At 38.2% G+C, this 23332-nt stretch overlaps 1 protein-coding gene across 3 annotated transcripts in view; it reads right to left on the bottom strand.

The window, feature by feature from the left end:
• Positions 1-14613, bottom strand: part of grip1 (glutamate receptor interacting protein 1) — a 197473-nt gene extending 182860 nt beyond the window's left edge. For all 3 annotated transcript variants that reach the window (XM_052118849.1, XM_052118850.1, XM_052118851.1), the window contains exon 1: positions 14446-14613. In XM_052118849.1, the coding sequence (XP_051974809.1) occupies positions 14446-14578 (133 nt within the window). In that variant the 5' untranslated portion in view covers positions 14579-14613. The remainder of the gene's footprint in view (positions 1-14445) is intronic.
• Positions 14614-23332: the final 8719 nt, after the last annotated feature.

The following is a 23332-nucleotide window of genomic DNA, read 5'->3' as shown; positions in this document are numbered from 1 at the left end:
AGGAAACATGATTAACCAATCAGTAAGTAATAGTGAAATGATGACTGATGTAGTTCACTGTTTGGTAGTCAATGATTACTGAATTTGATTTGCCTCATTGAGAATGGCTAATTTAATATAACTACTAATAAATTACTAATCAAAACATTAAAATGTGAATGATTCGTTTTTTTTTGTTTTTTTTTGGTCTCATGAAATGCACCTTCAGAGAAACATGTCCCCCTCAATGTCTATGGTGGTTATGGCCATGATCATAGTCAAATTACCTTACAGAAATATAGGAATGTATGTGCCCAACCTGTGTATTCCTTGGGGTATCTCTGGTGTTACAAATTATTAACTTCTGCATGTTAGATATTGCAGGAGGCCTTTTAAAAATAATTTTGGTAACCCATAAGTAATGAGTCAAGTGTTACCACATTAACATAAAGTGAGGGTCATGGTAATGAATTAATAATTAATGAGATCTTACAGTTTCCTTCCTTAAGAGTTAAAGGTTATCTGGAACATTATTATAAAGTGAAAGCACATTATAAACCATTAATAGTAATTGAGGTGTTACAGTTAGTAATGAATACTCACATTTTTGTTCCTACATTTTTTTTATTTAATCAAAGTTAAACACTCAAAACATGGAATTAAATTATGAATCATTGAAATAATTGAACAAATCGCATAGGCTACAAAGCTTTAGCAGGATAATGCTTTTAATTGCTGGTGCTCATGGTTTCTGCATGTTTTCGAAGTCTTATCTCTTAAAGTAAAATAATAAAATTATGTGTTCTGAAGGACATGTGTTGATCTCCAAAAGAAACAGAGAGAAGACCGTGCAGGCGTGCAGCTTTGAGGCCGATTCCACCAGTGTACTTCCGCCCAAGACAGTTCACTCTGTAAATATATTTACAAATACAATTAATTTGACATGCTTCCTCCTTTGCCTTTCTTCGGTCTGAACAGAACAGTATGTATGTTGAAGTTTACCGTGTGCATATTGCACCCACTTCTTTCAGTTTCAGTGATCACTGAATAGGGCGAACCCTGATTGGATTAGAGGCTTGAAGCACCAGACACTAATTCTTTTTTTTTCCATTGGATCCATTAAGTTACTCAGAAATAAAAATGCACTTCACATAAAATTAAACACTTCTTCTAAGATTAACCTACAGTATATATGACTAAAAACATTACTGTAAAAATATTGTGTGTGTGTATATATATATATATAAAATGTATATATTCAAGTGTATATTAATTAATTATTCATTTACATTACATTAAATGTAATTCATCAATTACATTTATTCAATCTGTCTCCATGACCCTCACTTTAATATAATTATTCATTTCTTAATGTTTATGTGGTAACACATAACTCGTTACTTATGGGCAGAATTGGGAGGGTTACTTTTTAAATGTATTCCACTACAGATTACATGCTGTAAAATGCAATTTGTAACGTATTCTATTAGATTACTCAAGGTCTGTAACGTAGTCGAAATACTTTAGATTACTTCTTCAGGACTGGTAGATTTTTTCACTTGTTTTGACTATAAAAACTGCCAGTACAGTAAGACAAAATACACATGTTAAAAATACATTCTCTGAAAAACTTAAATATCTTATGTAGTGTTGTTTCTAAAACAAGATAAATAAAATTGATCTTGTTTTAAGGATTTTTAGATATTTTTACAGGAAAACATTACAACAATTATTATCAAGAATACAACCAAATTTCAAAGGTCTTAAAAAAAAGAAATGATGATCCAATGTGAATTTTCTTGATAAAAAAATATGATCATGTTTGGTAACGTGCATGTAAAATGGCTAGAAACAGCATTTTATCTTAGCGTAAAGCTGACAATTTACACAAGGTTTATTTCTATTTCTTCTGCTCCAAACGTACTTCTCTGTCTGCTTGTATGAATGTAACACGTAAGAAAGTGTTTCACCGCTGTTCAAATGCACTTTGGATATCATAATTTATATGTATAAATGTTTTCCATCTAAAAAGGACTAAATATTAATTGAAACAAATGACAATAAAATGCAAAGTAATCTCTTCAGTAATCAAAATACTTTTTAAATGTAACTATTCTAATTAAAAATAATTTTAATTGTAACTGTAGTGGAATATAGTTACTTATATTTTGTATTTGAAATATGTAATCCCATTACATGTATTCTGTTACTCCCCAACCCTGATTATGGTTTACCAAAATTATTTTGAAAAGACCTCCTGCAATATCTAACATGCCAAAGTTAATAATTTGTAACAGCAGAGATACCCCAAGGAATACACAGGTTGGGCAAATACATTCCTATATTTCTGAAAGTTAAGTTGACTATGATCATGGCCATAACCACCATAGACATTGAGGGGGACATTATTCACTATTACTTACTGATTGGATAATCATGCTACCATATTAGTTAATAGTAGTAAATAAAGTGTTAATGTGATACTACTACTTTGTCCTGCATTAATTCATGCATAGTTGCCTATTTATGACAGACCATTATTATAAAGTGTTACCCAAAAGTCAACTGTCCCTTTTTGAACAGCATTTGGCATTGTCGGAAAAAAGGCTAAGAGATGCTAATTTACTCTAAGCCATATGGCCTTGACCTGAAGTTACTGCAATAAATCAATTTCTATCTACTGCTAGCCCCTTTTACTGTTAGCCACTTTCACAGTGAGTCTATGACAAACCTTTAAGGACATAAAAGACAATAGCTTCGTCCACACACATGAAAACAATGAAATAGCTGTAACTACATGTTGTTAATAAAAGCCACAGTGTTCAATATTTTTTACATGTTGCTACTAATCACACATCACCGCCAAAATGCGATTAAATCCAGAAACTTTTTACGCAAGAATGCTGGTTTGCGTTCCTTTGTTGAGCTTCCGGCCCGAACGGGCTGGTTTTATAGGGGTTTGCAGATACAGCAGAGATATGGATTAAAAGGCATGAACAGCTGTAACACAGCAGGTCACATAGGCAAACAAACCTGTGATATCTGCACTTCAGTTGTTGTAGTCATCTAATTCTCAAAGTTTATATAAAACCCTCCTCTGCATAGTACCACAACCATGAGCAAAGATTCAAGTGGCAGCTTTGTGGGAGTAGAATAATAATCAGTAAACAGAGCCAGGTAGAAGTGACAGAGCTGTACACACACACGTACACACACACACACACACACACACACACACACACGTACACGTACACACACACACTTCTACAAGCTTCCACACGCATACAGGCAGGTGTGACTCTGGCACTCACCATACTGTGGCAAACATAGCTGATTGGGCGTTCTCTGCAGAAACCCTGTTAGCTCCACAAAAACATTCTTATTAAAACAGCCTCAGGTCAGTCCTGCAAAGCCTCATTTACAATTCTATAGCACCTCTTTTGCTCTCTTTTTCTCTATTCCTACCTGGCTAAAAGCACACATATCAAAATGTGACTTGTGCACTGATTAATAACTTTAGGGGTGATTTTGAGAAACTTTGTGTTTGTTGTGGCACTAATATAACTTGATTATGTTCCACAAATGCAGCCTGTGAGTAAAAGCCAATAGAACTGGAACAGACCAAAGTGCTGATCTTGGTCTGATGCATGGTGACACTAATGATTATACAATAAGCACACTATTTGACTAAACTAGACTCAATTTACTTCCTTTTTAGCAGCCATTAGAACAGCAAATGTTGGATTTCTTGGATAAGATGCTTAGAAAGCTCATAAAACATCTGGGATGTCTGAGAAAAAGCAATCAACTGGCATTATGTGATCATTCAGAGACTCAAAGAAATTAAAGTGTTTTCACATCTTTCATTTTAGAGGTGTAGGAGGAGAGAGAGACGACAGACTGCATTTCAAAGTATTGCAATATTTTATCTCACAATACTTTCCCAATATTGTAATGCCAATAATCCCACATTTGTGTCATATTTACAAGATGGAACCAAAGTATGCTATTCCCTCATGAAAGTTAATTTCCTATTTTGCCCAATACTGTTAACTTTGTTTGGGTCACCTAAATTTGGCACCTAATTTAAGAGGCACCAACTGATGCACATTTCAAATGAATAATTTGAATGTAATTCACTCTGCCGTAACAATTATCAAATGCTGTGAGCAATCATGCCTAAGCAGGGCTTAACACATTTCTTAAGACTTCTACTGAAGTAGTTTGAAATAACATGCCAAGAATTAACTCATTAAGTCTTAATAGGAGTAGACACACTAAAAATTCAAACCATGCCAAAATGACTGGATTTACAACAAGTAATTCAGACTTGTATTGCAAAAGATATGCTGCCATACCAAGCTATTATCATGTCTATAAGGCATATGGGTAGTTGAAACTTTTGAGAAGTTGGCATGTCCTGCAGTGTGACATGCTATGCATTACATGCTATTATTATTACTTGATAGGCTATATGATTTGTATACTTTTAAAAACTTGAAATTTAAAAGAAACTAATAAAGGCAAAAAGTGGGTAAAAAATCATTATAAATGAGGACCATGTGAAAATGACCTTAGATACACACTTTCCTTTATACATTCATATAAACTTAACCTCAAATCTTGATGTTTATATAAAAAAAAAGCCCATGGTCACATTATGCATCAACTACTCATACAAAAAAAAAAATCTATCCTGAATCGTCTCCGCAAAGAAACCATTCAAGCGCATTAAAGGCTAGAGAAATAGCTACAACCAAAAAACAGCCTACGGTGCAGTGCGGTATGCACAAGGCAGTTTGGGTCCTGATCTCATCAGAGTTGATGGATTACGCCACTAGTGAAATCAGAAATGGAGGAAGAAAGAGATGGAAATAAAAGAGGAGTTTGATCAAGCGAAAGGAAGTGCAAAAGACAAATGTGAGGGGGAAAAAGTGGAAGATGGGGGGCTCTTCCCAAGCACTCTGGGAAGAAAGGACCAATATGAGGGTCCAGCCAGCGCTTGATGATGAAAGCTGTGAGAAAATGTGCCAAGCCATTTCACAGAGTACTGTAATTGGAGTCACAATCCTATATGACATATGCCCCTTTACCTGTCACACTGAGACATCATTATGAATCATTAGCAGAGATGACCTTTGAAAATGTCCAATTTCCAAGACAAGTAAACATTCTATAAAATGTTGTCATTTTTTCAACATGATCATGCAGGAAATCAACATGTTGCTCCAGAATATTCATGTTCCCTGAAATCAAATCCATACTTCCCTGACGGTCCGTAGAATCCCTTAAAATATATTTGAATATCGCATTGATGTGAGAGAACAAACCCCAGATAAGTCTCATCTGTGAATAAGTCACACTGACAGAGGTTGTATCCAGTAGGCATGAATGACCAGTATTTCAAATATTTTCTTGAATAGTTTTTTTTCTTAATTTCTTAAAAAAAAAAAAAAAAAAAAATTTTACATACAATGACCATAATATGTCATTAGAGAATTAGGAAACATGCCAAGCTGAAATACTGGCTTCTCCGTTAACAACGCAACAGCCAGTATATTTTTATATACTTTTTAGTTCCCATTCCAGGCCGGAATTTCTGTTAATGTTTTGGACTATGTGATCCCACCCAGTGCCCACTTACCAACAGTATTGGCACCTCCGGGTTGCCAGATTTAAACAAGTTTGCAGGCAAACAACACAGCGTGCTGCAGCCATGGAAGTCACCAAACGAAGTGGATCAGACATAACGGATTCCACCCAACCTAAAAAGCCTTGCTATCTGTCTAAAACCACCATGACCAGAGGAGTAGTAAAACAAGGATTAATACTGGAGACATTTTCAGTTTCGCTCATTCTGGCAACCCACATGAGATTGAGTCTTAGACGGGGCTAACAACTCTCCAATATTTTGAGTTTGGATTGCAGTACCCATTTCAAACGCTTATTGTCAATCTTAAATATAGCAGCTTTAAGAATAAATCGACAGGCTTTGCCATTTTCTGATCATACTAGCCTGCTTATGGAGTTGCCTTGTCTAACAGCCAAACAACAAATTAAATACTTCAACACAATCATAACAATAAACGTATCTATTAAACTTTTAGTAGCAAGCACCTCATGTTTTTTGTGAGAGTGTGTGACATGTGTAAAAACACTACCCATCATAGGAGAATTTACATGCTGGTAACCATTTAATACCTTTTAATTTGACATGGAAGAAAAGAAAAGAAAAGAAACGAAACAAATACACAATAAGTTTTGTTGAGGAAATTAATGCAAGGAAAAGTTCTACTTGGGAAGCTTGATAATTATAACACGTAGGAAAATACGAGGTAGGTAAATGGGAAAGGGTGGTGGAGGCTGTCTTCGCTGTGGCCAACTCCGGTAGGGATGTGGATGGGGGAGAAAAAGAAAGTCTCAGCTTCCTGATGTTATAATTATTATGTTTCTATGAACTAAAGATTGTGGAGAGCGCGCGCTATATGCAGTGCATCCATTTGAATTATCATGGACGGTCACCACATAAAGAATTTTCAAAATAACCTTTGTATGAATTTGGTGATAACATTTACGGGGTAAACAAGCTGAAAATAAAAATATCATTAAACACAAAACAGTAAAAAATCATTTCTATGTAAACAGGCCATTGTGACTTCAGACTCAACATGAAAACCCCATTAAATTCACTAAACATCTTATCTTTTAGGATTTAAGACAACTTTGAGGTTATCCTATCTTTAAGATGTTATTTACAATGATTTTACAGAAAACTTTTGTTTTGAGAATTTGAATGCTGCTTATCCTTTTTCTTAAGATTGTACTCAAGAAAAAATTTAAGAACTTTCATAAGAAGTTTTTGCGAGAAATACTAAATATTCCTGACTTTTTTCTTAAGTTAGAAATTAAGATGAAAACGGTAGTTAAGAAGAATTTCCTTCCTAAGAACGTTTTGTGTGTCCCTGATGTTAAGACGCGCTCTGTGAAGATTGCCTGAGCATACTGTACATCGTATAATGGTGCATTTGGGCTTGTTTTTATCAGGGAATTTGCTTTAAGTAATTGTGTTTAACAGTTTTCTAATTCAGTTCTTGTTTCATGAAAAAATAAACCTTAAGGAATATAGGATTTTGGAAAAAATGTAAATAACTGCAACTTATACCAGAATGTATGGTAGTTATGTAATGTTTTATATATATATATATATATATATATAAAAAACATAAAATGCCCACTGTAAATGGGGCAGTGCACTGGCGTGACATATATATATATATATATATTTTACATGGTAATATTATTTCCAAAAAAAGGATGTCCGTTTTGTTAAACACTCATTTCTCTTCTTGGATACTATTGGTTAAGTTTAGGATAAAGTTTTAGGTTAGGGAGGTACGTTTTATTAAATCCTCCATCTAAAACTCACCTTAAAAACCTTGTCTGATTACAACCTCATTTTGCTCGGTTTTGGCCCCCCTAGACAATTCACTTGAAAAGTGCAGCCAACCGTGAAATGCAGCACATAATTTCAGTTTTCCAAAAATGTTGCAATGCTCATGTAAATTTAATCAAACCACGGAGTGAACTGGAACATTCCCGCACGTTCAACAACACTTCCAGCTTCAGCCACTGGGGGCAGATGTTTGAATTTCAGTAAGTTAATTAAGAGACAGAACCATTTCAGAACTTCCAAAATAAGGTTGCAGAATTCAGTGCAATAATTTTTTTATTTATTTTATTTATCAGCCAAATCACTGTAAAGATTTTATTATATTAAGTTAAATTTAACCATGAATATGGCTAATATCCCCTCACATTAAAAACAGTGACAAAACCACAGAGATCTGGTTACTTCACCTTTTGTTGCAAGCTGAGTATCATACACTCTCAGAGACTAAATTGAAGAATAACACATGATAGCCCATCTGACAGTAATAAGGAGGATGAATTTTCAGGGGGCATTGGTGGCTGCAACTGAGAACAAGATGTCATCACTAGATGACAAGTTAATATTGCTGTTGTTTACTCAGCTTATCTGAAAAGGTCAACCTATTTGACAGAGTTCTCCCAAAAATGAACAAAAAAATAGATTCCAAGACTCCGGAGGCCTGGAACTCCTTACTCACCCAAGACGTATCTAATACATGGCACTGTCATTGAAAATTAATGCTTAATGTATTCCTTAATGGCTCTTACACAACATATCAGAATTCATCATGCCTCTTTAATGCTGAGGGCTCTATTGCATGCAGAGAAATGGGGGAGATAATAGGTTACGCCTTTGCTTTCAGAGAGGACATTTCCAGTGGGGAGGATGAGGTGGCCTTACAATACATGTGCAAGGAGGGAGTAAAATGCCCACTGTAAATGGGGCAGTGCACTGGCGTGACAGCTGAGAGCGCTGGAATGGTCTGTAGATCACAGGAAGGCATCCATTTAGTGAGAAAAGGCATTAAAAGATAGGGTCCACTTTTTTCAGTGCAAACCATTTCTACAGCCAATAATAAACAGGAAGTGTTTCAAACTAAAGGTATGTCCTAGTAAGGACAAATTTGGAGGTATAAGCTTGAGTAGATTTCATTGAATATATGCTCTGCCCAAAATTCAGCTAAAACCATCTTAAGGTGGCAGCTGTTTGGAACATGGTATTTTCTGTAGGTTTGGACCCAAGGTTATGAGTTCAAACTATACTGATAAAATGTATTGCTTGAATGCACCAAGTTGCTTTGGATAAAAGTGTCTGCTAAATGAATAAATATAAAACACAGATGTAAATATTTTTGGTTTATAGCTAGTTATTAGCTTGTCCAAATTGGTTTCAGCTGGACTACCAGCTGATGGAGATCTGGCTGAGCTGGTGGACCTTTATGGAACAGTAACAAAGGATATTAACCTGATATGACCTGTTTTGACCAAGATGATCTACCAGCCCAGCCATGACTCCACTGACTGGTAGTCCAGCTGAAACCAACATGGTACAGTTATGGCTTGCAAGAAACACAAGCTTTAGATTACATTAGCAGGATTTTACAGATGGGTAGGTTTTATTATACAAATATTTTACATTATTTTACATATTTGCTTGGTTTCAAAAAGCTGTATGGCTCTTTAAGAGCCGATAATTTGATGAAAAGATATGGAACTGTAATCAGGACAACAAACGTGGAACTACTTCATAGCCACGCAGTAATAGAACATCAACACCTTGGAGCATCTGTCAATAAATCATACAAGCGGAGGACCACAATAGATACTTTTGGTGAACGTCCTTTTCAACAGTTTATTCCAATTAGTCAATTACATCAACACTGCACAGTTCATCAAATGGCGACCATGCCTAATTGTGACTTGATCTAGGACAAAGCAGAGAAACATTACAAAATGGTTAATGAAAAAGACAAATTACATTGACAATAAAATAACATCAACAAAAAGATAAAGATTAAGATAAACATTGAAAGTGTGCCAAGTACTTTTAAATCTCAAACAAGAGTAAGACAACAACATCCATCTTTCTCTTGCCTAAAGAAGCATCAGCTGACTCTGAATGGTGACTGGAGAGGAGAGATCATTTTGGAGGACCGTCAGGCTTCATTATCACCTACTAACTGTGAGCAGCTCATTAAAATATCAGACTTCATCTTTCTTTAGCAACCGCAGGGCTAAAACAGCTGTCACTGGGCAACAGCCGCACCCTTTAACCATATTTCAACAAACGCTGCCATCGTTCCAAAAGGATTTGGAGAGGGTTATAGGCAAATGTTAATTTGGGACTGCTTGAACATGTCTTCGGAAAGCAAAATCTTGTGACTTCCAATTCATGAAGGAACCATTATTTTAACTAAACACCCATCCATATATAGAATGGAGAAAAACTTGTTTGCCTTTTCTACTGTCTGCTACCAATAGGAAAAACTATTGTTAGCAGACAGAAGAAAAGGCAAACTAGGATTTCTCCATTCTAAATACGTGAAGGGACTATTCATCTTGTAATCTGGACAAAACAAATGAACATTTTATCAGAGGGAAACATTTTGTTTCTCTTTACTGTCAAAATGAAGATACTTTGTATTATTTTTGTCTGTACTGTTTCGTGTGACCTACTATGGAGATTTCTGCTATGATATGCCAGTTCCTTGATTTGCTCTCCAGTTCCTTCAAGATAGCTGCCACTCTCTTTTTGGGAACCAAACATATTCTACCATAGCATACTTTGAGGCTTCTAATCTCACTTGGGTCATATCCTCCAGAGTTATATTGAAGGCAATGTAATCTTACTAAAAGTATATCCTATTTACCAATCAAGGAATCTAAATTGAAAAGGACAACAATTTTATAAATTGGTCTAAGTTGGGTGAAAAAAAAGGTTTCTTTTTCATTTGTTTGACAGAATTTTCATAAAATTGTGTCAATTTTAATTTCATGTTGATTTCAAGTCTTTGACCAAAAAGGTACTTGCCTGAAACTTGACACCAAAGACTATTCCTGCAGCCAAGAGAAATACAAACAAGCAAAATGGATGCTGTGCATTAGGTTTCAGGGAACCTCACAGCAGGGAAAGGACACTTGCCCCGAGCTAAAAGAACGTGGCTAATGTTTCATTTAGGGAGTCTCTTTCAAAGAATAAGTCAACATTTAAAACACTAGTTAACAGTATTCTATACACTATACTAATAAGCTCTGGAACACACCAGTCTACAGAAGAAATTGGTTCACCTGTGTTGACTTATCCAGTTGAAAACAATAGTTAAGGTGTTTATACAGTAAGTGAATAAACATGAGGAATAGCGACATATTTAACTTCAAAATTACAAATGGGGGAGTGAATTGGAAAATGGGTTGAAACCCCTCACATATTCCATTATAAATAAATGGAAAAGAGGTGACAACACTGGGTCACCACTACCAGGAAGCTCTGTTTTACAGTCCCTAGACTCCTGAATGAATCAACAAAAACATATAGTCTCTCTCGTCCTCTTTGTTATGGTTATATGATCCATTTCAACATATCCTGTAGACATCCTCCAAAGTGTGGGTCCTACAGCATGCCCATCAGTAGAAAAATCTACTGTATCAAAATGGAACAACAATCCACACAAGGGATAATTTGATAAATGGACAAAATAAAACTTGATCGTGAACATGAGCAAGGCAGAAATAATGAAGAGAGAGACTGAGGCTGTAGTTGATTGAGGGGAGGCCGATTGGGCTAGGGAGGTCCAAGTGTGACATTTCCATGGTTTTGTCATGGGATAACTAGCAGCTGATCCCTTTGTGCCCATCAAACTGCGCTTACCAGCCTTTACATTTTAATAGCAGCATTGCAAGCTCAAAGTCCAATTACATTTAACACAAACCTAATGCGTTAAGCCAAACTGAGGAGTGATATGTGGAAAATATGATATATTCACATCTTCTAGCAATCTAAAAATATTCCAAATGGCATTTATTCTTTCACATTCTCTGTATGACTCACTCAAAATTAGACACCTAATTGGCCTAGCTGGAGTCTATGTTTCGGTACTGAGCACTTTGCTGCTGCATATCAAAGCGAATACCTGACATTAAAACTCACACTTGAAAGAGAAACCATTTATAGAACAGGTTGCAGCCATCAGGCAATATTATAATCAGCATAACTCGCTGATCAAAAAGAATTCCAAGTTTCTACAAAGAAGCAAACTGTGGAATGAATGAATTTTGTCATGCAATCAGTTTGACTAGTCATCCTCAATTCAAGCTAGAAACAACTAAGGAGAATGCTGAAATTCTGCAGGTTTCCCGATTGCTGTATCCCGATTGCTGATGACAAAGAGTGAGTATATCTTGGGTAATGCTGTCTGAATAAAAAAATATTCAGAACCCTAAAACCTGTAATAACATACTTATGGAGAAAAACTGAAACTAAATTCAAATGAGTCATAAATATAAAACACACATACTGTGCCAAGGTTCAGGCTAATTAAGAATCAGAATATGAATCAAAAAGAGTTTTACTAAAGTGTCTTCACACAAAAGAAAAACTTGGTAATAAAACTTTTAGTATCCAAAGAAATGCTACAGCTAGACAAAGCATTACAAGAATAAACTATTTACAGATACAATCAGAGAATAGAATGTGTTCATTCAAGTATGTGAAGAGATCTGTAGAGGTAGTATATAAAGTCCTATTGATGGATTCCCATGGCAGTATTCACATAGGGTCCGAAGAATTGCCCGACGACCGTTGAAGGTTTTTTTTTTTTTTTTACGGAGAGCAGTCTGATTTTTTTTCTCTCTCTTCGGAGTGCAATCAAAACTGATTGACCAATGAGATGAGAGCTTTTTGTCATTTTTCCAAAGTTGCTGCACAATCCAGCACAATGGTGCCGCCTAACAACTATCAAACACAGGTGCTATGCTCTTTTACACGTCTCATTCACAAAAACTATGCAAATATGCAAAAATAAACAGTATGTTAAGTGTAACAATCTTTCATTTTTAGAATATATAGACTATGTAAAAAGCTGATACCTCATTATATAATATACCTGGTGTTTTGTCTTAATATGCTAATTTAAAATGTATATTACGGTGTCGGTTATATTATCCAGGCATTAAAAACATCTGTGAGGTTTGGCAATTCCTTTGCACTAAGCTTGCAGTGAAATAACACATAACATGTCTCTTTATTATGAGTGTAGACAGATTTGTTGCCAAACCTCTCTGTTATTTTTACTGCAAGAATAAAATAAAACAAAGTATTTCTGTAACTGTGGTCTTTTTCTCATCATGCACAAGAAACCCTGAACTCAATACAAATATTCAATTATTAAATTAAGAAGAGACCATAAGTCTGTTTTTTTCTTTTATATTATTTTAAATGTTATGCATCATATGTTATGCTATACCAGTTTTGTTTAATGCACATTACATGCATTTATATCACTGTACCTTGTGTTGTATTAACCACACATTTAAAAAAGGGAAGCTAGATTTGAGAGTTTGTTTAGAATATATACAGCACAATACATGCATAAATATAAAGACAGGGATGTATGCAACAGCGCTCTTTACTCATCTCACTCAGATTCTATATTACTCTTAATGCATCCAAAAATATGGAACGAACATAATGAAACCATTATGCCAAACTAGGTCATTATCTGCCTTTACTGAGTTAAATACAGTAATCTTATGCATTGACAGCTGAATGCTTAAAGATCCGTGCACCAGAATAATGTTTGTAGAACAGCGCCTCCTACTGTACAGGGGTGAAAATGTTTTTCACTTTACTCTTTATGGTCTGTGTGAATAGACCTTTCGTCGGCAGTTCATCTTGCAAATTCGTCACAAAAGTTGTTATAAATAGGCCTTAAATGGGAAGAAAAAAAATATTACATTAAAATATAAAAAGTGAATTTGCATATAATTGGAAGCATATCAAATGTATGCCACCTTTTTAACAACCCAATAATTTTGAATAGTGAGCACCTTTCTTAGTCATCTAATGCACATTTGAACTGATTTTCTTAATTTGACGTAATACAAAAGAGAATACTACAACGTTGCTTTGCGAACAGCAAACATCCACTTTAAACCACTCTCAGATGGTCCATCTTTCACCTAGAGTTGTGTAATGAAGATTACAGCATTCCCTGCCCTCGTCCCTGTTATTACCCCATGACCCCTGTGGGCAGGTAAAACAGGTAAGAGAGTGCCAGTGGAGCACAATGATAATTGTCATTCTATCGTCTAGATACAAAACTCCCTGAGAGAACTTCAGCCCAGATAGGAAAAAAAGGACATCAAGATATAAAAGACAGAATAAAGAAACGCAGGGACTTAATAGATGCAGCTTGCATTGAAGACGTGCTATATTACAGACAATGGAAGAACAATGGTTGTGGAATGATGCTACACTCTGACTGTGTTTTTGAAACCTAGCACTACAGCTACCTGAGACTGGCATGATGTTGAAAACAATGCCTAGTGTCAGCACAAGGGCACATGTGCACGCACACAAACTTCTCAAATGGAGAAAGGACAGTTAGAAAATACAAATACACTTAAAGTATCACTTAAACAGCAGCGGCTCAGAAGTGAGTGTACAAGAATGGCAATAAATATCCACTCTAGTACATGTTTAATGGCCAGCGCAGCATTAAACACCCTCTAAATCAATAACAACAAATGGTGACAGACTGAAACCATCAATCAGGCAGAGGGAGGTGGGACATTCACACCTACACCCTTATAAACACACTTGCACTGACAAGGAACCTCAACTGCTGCAAGCTGAAGACACTCCAGTAGTTTGTGGTCTGCAGATAATCTTTTCATTCATTCATTAATTCATTCATTCCCCCAATGTAGACTTGTTCACAATGTCCACCCTATGCTCTCCAGGGTAGTCATGCATGTAAAACAATGACTGATACGTAGGCTGTAATCCCTCTTCCAACCTTGCAAGCAGAGAACACTTACGGTTCAGGTGCTCTGAAGCATAGTAGTAAACATCCTCATAGCCCTCATGATAATCCTCCTCCGGGCGGTACTTTTTTCCCTTGCGTCTCCTGGACCTCCGTATCTGCTTAACAAAGCCAAGAAAGCGCTCCATGCCTCCCCACTGTGTGAAGTCCAATTGATGCAGGCGCAGACCACTGCACTCAGCCAGTGTGTGAAGGTGTGTGCTCAGCCTCACAAAGAGCACAGCTCAGAGAGATCTCAAAGCGAGAGAGAAAGCGAGACAGAGGTGGAGAGGGAGGCGGCGGGAGCGACAGATCACAGTCAGCTGGGGAGAAGAGGATGGGTCAAATATCAGTCTTCTACGGTGTACCCGTAGAACCATGTAGGCATGGCAGTATCCTTACCCATGCATTCTACATTCTTAGCACAATGGGTCTTTGTGCATGCATGTGTGCACGTGTAGGGAAGAACGTGTGTGCAATGTAGAATGTGGTAAAGAGGAGAGTGAGAAAGGAAGAATGAGGGGGTGGGGGGAAACACAGATATACTCCTCTCACAAGGAAGAGAAAGTCAGTTCAAAGGAACTGGCAGCCAGGCGGGGAATGCTTGGACTACCACTGTCTCATTCCAAAGCGTGAGTGGAGGTGGGTAGTAATGCGCTACATTTACTCTTTATGAGTAGGTTTAATGGAGGGCAATTTTTCTCTTAAGTAACATGTTTATGAAAAAGAAAATACTCTCCGTTACAATTGGGGACTTTACTGTTGATACATTACTGGTTTTAATTTAATAAGTGTTAATAAATGTGTAATTTATTGAGATTTAAGAACAGTACATTTATGGCAAAAGAACTTTACAACAGCGCTATCACTCGATTCGAGTTTATCACACAGCGGGCCAGCAGCAAGGGCTGAAAACAAACACTTTTTTTCACTCAACAGAGTGAAAATGAAGAGATACATTTATGCAATGCATTCATTCAACACCAAAACAAGTGTAAATGTCAGCAAACAGAATTTCAGATTCAACATAAGAAAACACATTGCGGTGATGACAGGGCTGGACCGACACACTTTTGGGCCGATCAGGGGCGGAATGTTCATCGGGAGAACCAAGCGGTCTGGTGGTTCGGCTACGAAACGTGCCGAATGGGCCACGATAAGCAACAATGAGCCACCGCGTTAAGCAGAATGGACCACAAAACGGCGCAGCGATATACACTCCATTTACAATGTGTGCTTAAAAGAAGGATCGTCCTTTGTTTTTTCTGCAGTGCATTTCACGTAATGCTGCCAATCAAGAACAATATACTGATACTGTAAATAACTCTCGTTTGTGTGTTCCTCATCTCTAGATTATTAATTTAGATCAACACCAATGCAGATAAAAAAAAAAACATTGATAAATGAGCATTGTTCAACATACATACATACATACATATATGCATGCATACATACACGGCCTGTCGATTTAACGCATTGTCAGTGCAATTAATTTGACAAAAAAATAACACGATAAAAACCATTTACGCAAACAATCTCACTTCCCCCAGACCATAATAACGAAGAGTCCTGAGAAATGCAAGTTTGTAGTACCACCTGTTTACTCCAGAGGGCTGTAAGTGAAATTTCAGCTGTGTGAGCAACGGTTATACGGTGAAGAAAACAACCTTCAGCAGCAACAACAAAAAGATGTGTTACGTTCTTGCGTTCAAAACACTTGGAGCGCAAATGTGAACTAAGGGATCTCAAGATGTGTTTAAAGATTGAGTATTAAACTATTTAACTTGACACAGTGGCCTAAACATTTTATGTTTATGATGCAACGCACCCAAGACGCTACACAAGCATGTCTGTGGCTGGATTGAGATGGTGCAAAATTTGGAAGTTACTCATAAATATTTTATCATGAATAAAATCAAAGAATTTTCAAACTTCAAACTTATTTTTAAGTACTACCTCACTATAGGTTGACCATACATCCTCTTTTTCCCGGATATGTCCTCTTTTTCTGACCTTAAAAATGCGTCTGGCCGGGATTTCAAAATTTGCGGGATGTGCTGGACCAAAAAGTCAGATCCTTGGAGGCTCCACCTTGCAACTTACAGGACTTAAAAGGATCTGCAACTAACGTCTTGGTTCCTGATACCGAAGGACACCTTCAAAAGGTCTTGTGGAGTCCATGCCTCAACAAGTCAGAGCTGTTTTGGTGGCATGAGGGAGACCTACACGATAGGTGCATTTTATGTTGTGACTGATCAGTGTATGTGTGTGTGTGTATATATATATATATATATATATATATATATATATATATATAAATAAAATTATGAGTGCATGGTTAAGAGCACAACATTTATTTTCAAAGTATGTGGTACTAGAAAATATTTTTGGTGAAGAAAAAACTAATTCCAGGGTGGATGAGAGGAGTAAACCTAGCTAAATCAATGCTTTTTTTTATATATACTTGTAACACAGTTGAAGGATGGGCAAGGAGGAGGCGAGAACCGGCTTGACGATATAAATCATAGTTTAATGGAAAACTTAAAAGACAACACAAACACACATGACGGACATGTCCGTAATTCTCTCTCTCGAACAATCGTCACCGGCCGCCTTTATCCCTCGCGCGCCTCATCAGGCTGATTGGGGACCGGCGCGCGATATTCCGACCGGCCCCGCCCCTCCGCTCCACACTCCTCCCGGCGTTATCTCAGGCCGAGGTGCCACCGCTGGGGCGGGGTGTATCTTATGTCCGCGTGGTCATCCCCGCCTTCCTCGCCCTGGGAGGAGACAGGAGGGAAGACAACAACAACAACAAAAAAAAACAAAATAGGCGAGGGAAAAGGCCAACACGGTGCGACAGGGAGAGAGAGAGGAGAGAGAAAAAGCTCACTCACCGGTTCTCTGATGTACCGTCGCGTGGTCCCCGAACACTCCTCCACACTCAGGCGGATCGACAGCCGCTCCAACACCGGCGAACCGGAGTGAAACCGCCGACCCCCAGCGGGCAGAACGCGCCTCCGCTTTTCTGGCGGCAAATGGGGACACTCCTCCGCCCCTGGCAGCGGCTCTACCGCTCGGGCGGTCGGAGAGTTTCTTCCCTCCTCCCTCGCGGACGGCGGTCTTCCCTCGACCCCTCCGCGTCTCTGGGGACGGCAGGGCACTCCTCCGCCCCGGCAGCGGCTCCTCGCTCCAGGCGGTCGGGGTATCCAGTCCCCACTTGCCCCGCGGACGACGGCCGTACCCCGCATCCGGGCGGTCGGGCTACTCCGTCCCCCGGCAGATGGCAGCGGCGCTCCCCTGGGTGGACGGCAGTGTCGAGGACTCTGCGACGGGCATCCCTCCTCCCTCCCGGGTTTTGGCACCAATGTAACACAGTTGATGGATGGGCAAGGAGGAGGCGAGAACCGGCTTGACGATATAAATCATAGTTTAATGGAAAACTTAAAAGACAACACAAACAAAAATGTCCGTAATTCTCTCTCTCTCGAACAATCGTCACCGGCCGCCTTTATCCCTCGCGCGCCTCATCAGGCTGATTGGGGACCGGGCGCGCGATATTCCGACCGGCCCCGCCCCCCTCCGCTCCACAATACTGTATATAGTTTTTGTTTTTTTTAACAAAAACAAGTGTGGACAAAGTCTTTCTAACAAGTCAGTCCACTGGCAGCCATCTTTGGAGCACTCCCTATCTACTTCAATGTAAAAAGGCAGAAATCTCCAAAATAGTTGGTCCAGATTATGATCAAAGGACATACTTCTAATCAGAAGTAAAAGCTGACAACACTGGTATCATAAATTGTTCTTTTTAACCTCATATTATGCTAAAAAACAAATGTTTACCAAAGTTGTCTTGAGAGATATGTCTGAAGAGACAAAGACTATTGTGCAAGGAACAGCCCTATGTATATCTGAAAGAAAATCGATAAATATTGATAATCTTCGGGGAAATTTCAGATTATCGATGCATGAACAAGGTATTGAGCCCAAGGCTAGTAATTAGAGGAATGTCCATACAAATAGGATATGCACTTCCCACTATCACATTTAATACTGCCTCACTTCACAATCTGATTGTCTACCGATGAGCAAACACATGCTTTCTCTTCAGGGAATTGTGCATCCTGGGATTTCACAATTTGGAGACAGAGACTCGTTCATTCAATCTGTCTGCCACCTGAGGCAATCAATGCACATTCAACAGACTCACCATTGATCCAGAGAAATACAAAAAATTTGACACAATCCAGTTAGTGGGTGGGACTTTAATTAGCTATGTGGTGTACTATTCATAACTACACATCCTGTGTTCCTCAGCAGAGGACTGGATTTGGCTGCAGCTCTTTGCAAAACTGCAGAGGCTGTGTTTTCTACCAGAGGCGTATGAATCAGCATGACAGAGTTCCTTTCTTTATCAGAGATATGAGATTCACAATGCGGCAACTATTATTATTCATGAGGTAAGTGCATTGAAATTAAGACTATGACTACCCCTTATGGAGATGGTGTAATTAGGACTAATTCACTATATTTCATAATATTACATTTGCTACTTTGGAATAAGAGCTGTAATGTCAAGCATTATGGGGTAATAATGTTGTGATGGTTTTTGCTTGCATGTTACAGAGAATATGGCAATGTTCCAGGTGCAAGCCTCTCCTGAGATCATTTTCAGATAAACCACCACTGCAGTAAAAGCCAAGCTTAAAACACTGAGTCTGTGCCAGGTCTGTCTAGCTGCATGCAGTCAGGGCTGAGCATTTACTGCAGTCACCATATTAGTGGTCCTCCTGACCCACAAAGCCTAAATATAACATTATGCCTAATGTCTTTGTTTTGCTTACTTCCATTTGTACATTAAATGTTGCACTAGGTGCAGAGTTCTGTCATTGTTTCAAAGCCCCATACGCTTTGTATATTGTAAAAAAAACTGAATGGTGACCGAAGGTGTCAGTCCTTACCCTTCTGCCAAACATCTCCCATTCTGTTTCACAGAAAAGGTTTGGAAAGAAGAGGTTTGGAAAAACTTGAGGGCAAGTAAATAATGACAGAATTTGGATGTTTGGATGAATTATCCCTTTAAAGATACATCACTGCAGTGAAAGACAGACCGAAAGAAAAAGACGGTAAGTCTGTATGAGAGAGACAGACAGAACTTATAAAAACCCTTAGTTGTGCGACCATCAGACCATGGAATGCCTCAGGCTTTTTACTAGAAACAGGCCAGTTTGTAGCAATATGGTAGATCCTCTCAGGAAGCAAGTCTATCACTAAGGTAGGAAAAAAAGCGGTCCACAAACACTACATCTGCTATAAGCAAATGCCTCAGACTGTTGAAACCGCCTCAGTCAAAGTAGGAGGATGCTGACAGGTTAAACGGTTGTGTTTTCATAGTTTTTTTGCACAGAGGCATTGAAAACTCCAGAAGGATTGCTGATTCAAGTGCTTCGTACCTTAAAATAACAAACAAACAAACCAACAACAACATGCACCGTCTCATAGAGTGCTCTGCCTCCTCAGTTCCTATACTCTACATTTAGTGGTGGAGTGAAACTCTCTCCTTTACTAATTTATCATATTGGCCTTCATTTTTATCAGCCCTGAACAAGTTCGGTGAAGTGGATCTATTTCCATCCCATCTCCACAAGATTCTTCCTTATACGAGGTGTCAGCTCAGAGGGGGATCTGCTTGAAGTGGAGAAACATCTGAATCAAGGTTTGAGGCATGATGGTTGGTTCTTGCACTGAAAGTTTGTGTCTTACCTTAAAAATTAAGGAAGACATGATAAGAGTTGGCACATAGAAGTGGTGTTGTGTAGTAGTAGTTAAGGCTCAGTCTAGCAACCATAAGGGCTCTGCAAGGAGTAAGACACTGTCCATCACCATTGCTTTTGATCAAGCACTTAACATCAAGTTCATCCAGGGGTATTGCCCCTGGAATAAGTTAATCGTGTTATACTTGGGAGAAATCTAATTTTTATTAAATAAAATTTCCACACTGTCCAACCTCTACTCATGTTCGGTCAATGAGTACCAATACGTAGATACACAAAATCACTTTGCCTGATTTCTCACATTCATACCATTGAGAACCAGTGCTCTACCCCTAGGATGAATTTCCTTTTCTGCAAATTTGTAGCATTCCTCATTTGTAAATTGCTTTGGATAAAGCATCTGCTGAATGAGTAAATGTAAAATGTGTGTGTGGTCGGTAAATAAATATTTTTTTCTATAATATGACTACAGGAAGAGGTCACCTTATTACTCATTTCTGAAAAGAGACATGTGGTGAGGCGGGAGAGGTAAGCAATCAAAATATCAGATAAAGCACTATTGTATCTCTACAACAGCATAGAGCTGCTATAAAATGCTGGAAAACTTGTACAGTATGAAGGTGCCTCTTCCTCTCTCAGTTTTGAGTATATTAGAGCTTGCTTACTTATCCACACATCTGCTATCACTCTAAATGTGGAGCTTTCTTCTTACAGCTTGTATGGAAGCCTACCTGTCACATTCTATTATGACAGCCTTGATGTGCTGTTTGAGTATGAAAAGAGCTAATGGAAGGGTTTAAAGTTCAGGCCTAGACACTCTTGAAGATGCTCAATATTCCAAGAGCCCATTTTGACATTGTCATTACCTTAGTAAGAACTCATACATGTGTAATCCTTTGCCTCAGTCACTTCCGATCCTCACATTGTGTCAACATAACATTGGGCAGAACATCACAATGGTTGATTCTTTTGGGTTGTGGCAGAGGGGAAATCCAGAGGTGATTTGTCATCCAAACAAGCCAACCAACTTTAGCTGAAGGGAGTTATTGACAGAAAAGTGCATGTTGATAAGATGTTGGTAAACAGGATAAGAATAAGAGAGACCGAGCAAAGCATTGGCATAAAAGGGCATGTATTTATTTGAGTATAAAACTGCTGTCAGAAGAGAGTTAGAGGAAAAAAGATTGAAGGGTTTGCACGCTCTCTCTGAATCATGTCACACCCCAGCTATTCATGTTAGCCAAAACCATATGGGTTGTCACCGACCTTCACTCAACCTAAAAATGCAGTGGGCAGAACAAACCTGTGACCCATCCTCCCTCTACTGGGTGTTCCAAGGCCTCTGTGGACAAGCACTGGAGGAATTGAGGACACACAAACATCATTAAATCATTCACTTGAAGTGCGAGTCACCCCCTTTTCATGCATGGACTGCTAAATCCACAGTCAAGGTAATTATGTACCATTTTAGAATAAGGAGGAATCACTTATTGACCATAAGGATTATCTATCAACCATACCAATACACAACCACAACTGTCTGGTCTCCACAGTCACAGGCAGAGAGGACGTCACAAGCCATACAGCAAATGACAGGAAAGACATATTTCAGGGCAAAGCTCAATTGCTTGGAACTTCAATACATAAATATCTAGATATATATCAGCTAATCATCAAAAGGCTGAAAATGAATGTTTTAGCTATATTGACGAGCCCAAGACTATGTGGGAGCCCACAGATGGCCTACGACTCTGAATAAAACATGAGCGGAGAGTGACAGACTGCTAAAAACGCATTCGGATCAGAGCACAGATTCGAAATGTCACAAACAGCATTTCCAAAAACAAAGATATGCGTTCAAATTTAAAGTGGCCAATTCCTGCTTGGGACTTCTTGGATGACCTGGGCTGACCTTTGATGCCATTTTTGGCCCCTGAAGCGGTCAACCTTTTCAACTGGCATCAAATAACTGCCAGCACTCTGCTAAAAATTTGTGTGAATGAGGGATTGGGTGAGCGTATGCAGTTCTACGATCCTTTTGGCAGTCCCTGGGCACCCCCATGTGTCATCCCTGTCAGAGAGAGAAATCTTCCACCAGGCTTGACGGACAAGTCCATATTATTAATGTATGTGACATTACTTCAGATAGATTTGATTGTTTTCCACAAGCCTGTCAGCAACAACACAAAATTCGACATGCTACGCAACTGTGCCAGAGGAAGGTACTTCAAGGGAATTTGAGGGAAAACTACATTCTTTCGAAATTTCATATTCAGTAGGTTGCCTGAAGGTTGACTTATCGACAAAACTGTATTAAGGTTTCCCTGAATAAATAGGCAGGTTTTAGGATTGCCTTACCCCAATCAAACCCATTTCATTCAAAAACAGCTAGACAGAGTGCAACAGAATGAAACACAATGCAGAGGTCTCGTGACCTGTGAGTGAACACTTATGGCAGGACAGTCAAGAAACAGTGTGATAAATAACAAAACAGCAAAAGACCAGTTTAATGTGTTGCTATGGAGCTTTAACTGCCTGAGACTAATATTTTTCCTAAAAAAATCTATTGGAACATATGTGAACAGTTGGGAAATTTTAAATAATACCAAGCTATAGAATTTTTGGTTATTCAGGTTGTTGAGATATTACTGACTTTACATCAGAAATTAGCATAATTAAATCTGATTCAAAGTAATGGCCAGCATCATCCAATCATTGCCAACCATATTTAAATAAAATGATCCATTATAAATTCAGAATCGATGTACTGATTACTACTGTCTGCCAAACGTGTTGAGTGGTCCAAACATCATCTGCAGTCTGAAACTGAACTTTTGATAGGAAGTTTGGATTGAATGCACTTACATGCATGGAGAGCTATAGGATGCTTCCCTGCTCCCCATTTAGTTTATTACTTAACCTCCAGTGTGCTGACTGTCTGCACTGGTCTCAGAACAGTTCAATATTAAGCTTATTTCCATCCAAACTCCATATAACACCTCTGAAAACAAAAATGTTCAGCTTTTGGATGAACCCATTGATTCTCAACGTGATAATGCACAGTAAATAAAGGATTTATAAGTAAATAAAAGCACTAAAGTACACATTAGTATGTCAATTTGCAAAAAT

The sequence above is a fragment of the Xyrauchen texanus genome, chromosome 45 (assembly GCF_025860055.1).
Source record: "Xyrauchen texanus isolate HMW12.3.18 chromosome 45, RBS_HiC_50CHRs, whole genome shotgun sequence".
In the NCBI taxonomy this organism is placed as follows: Eukaryota; Metazoa; Chordata; class Actinopteri; order Cypriniformes; family Catostomidae; genus Xyrauchen; species Xyrauchen texanus.
This window is presented reverse-complemented; position numbering and strand designations above follow the sequence as displayed.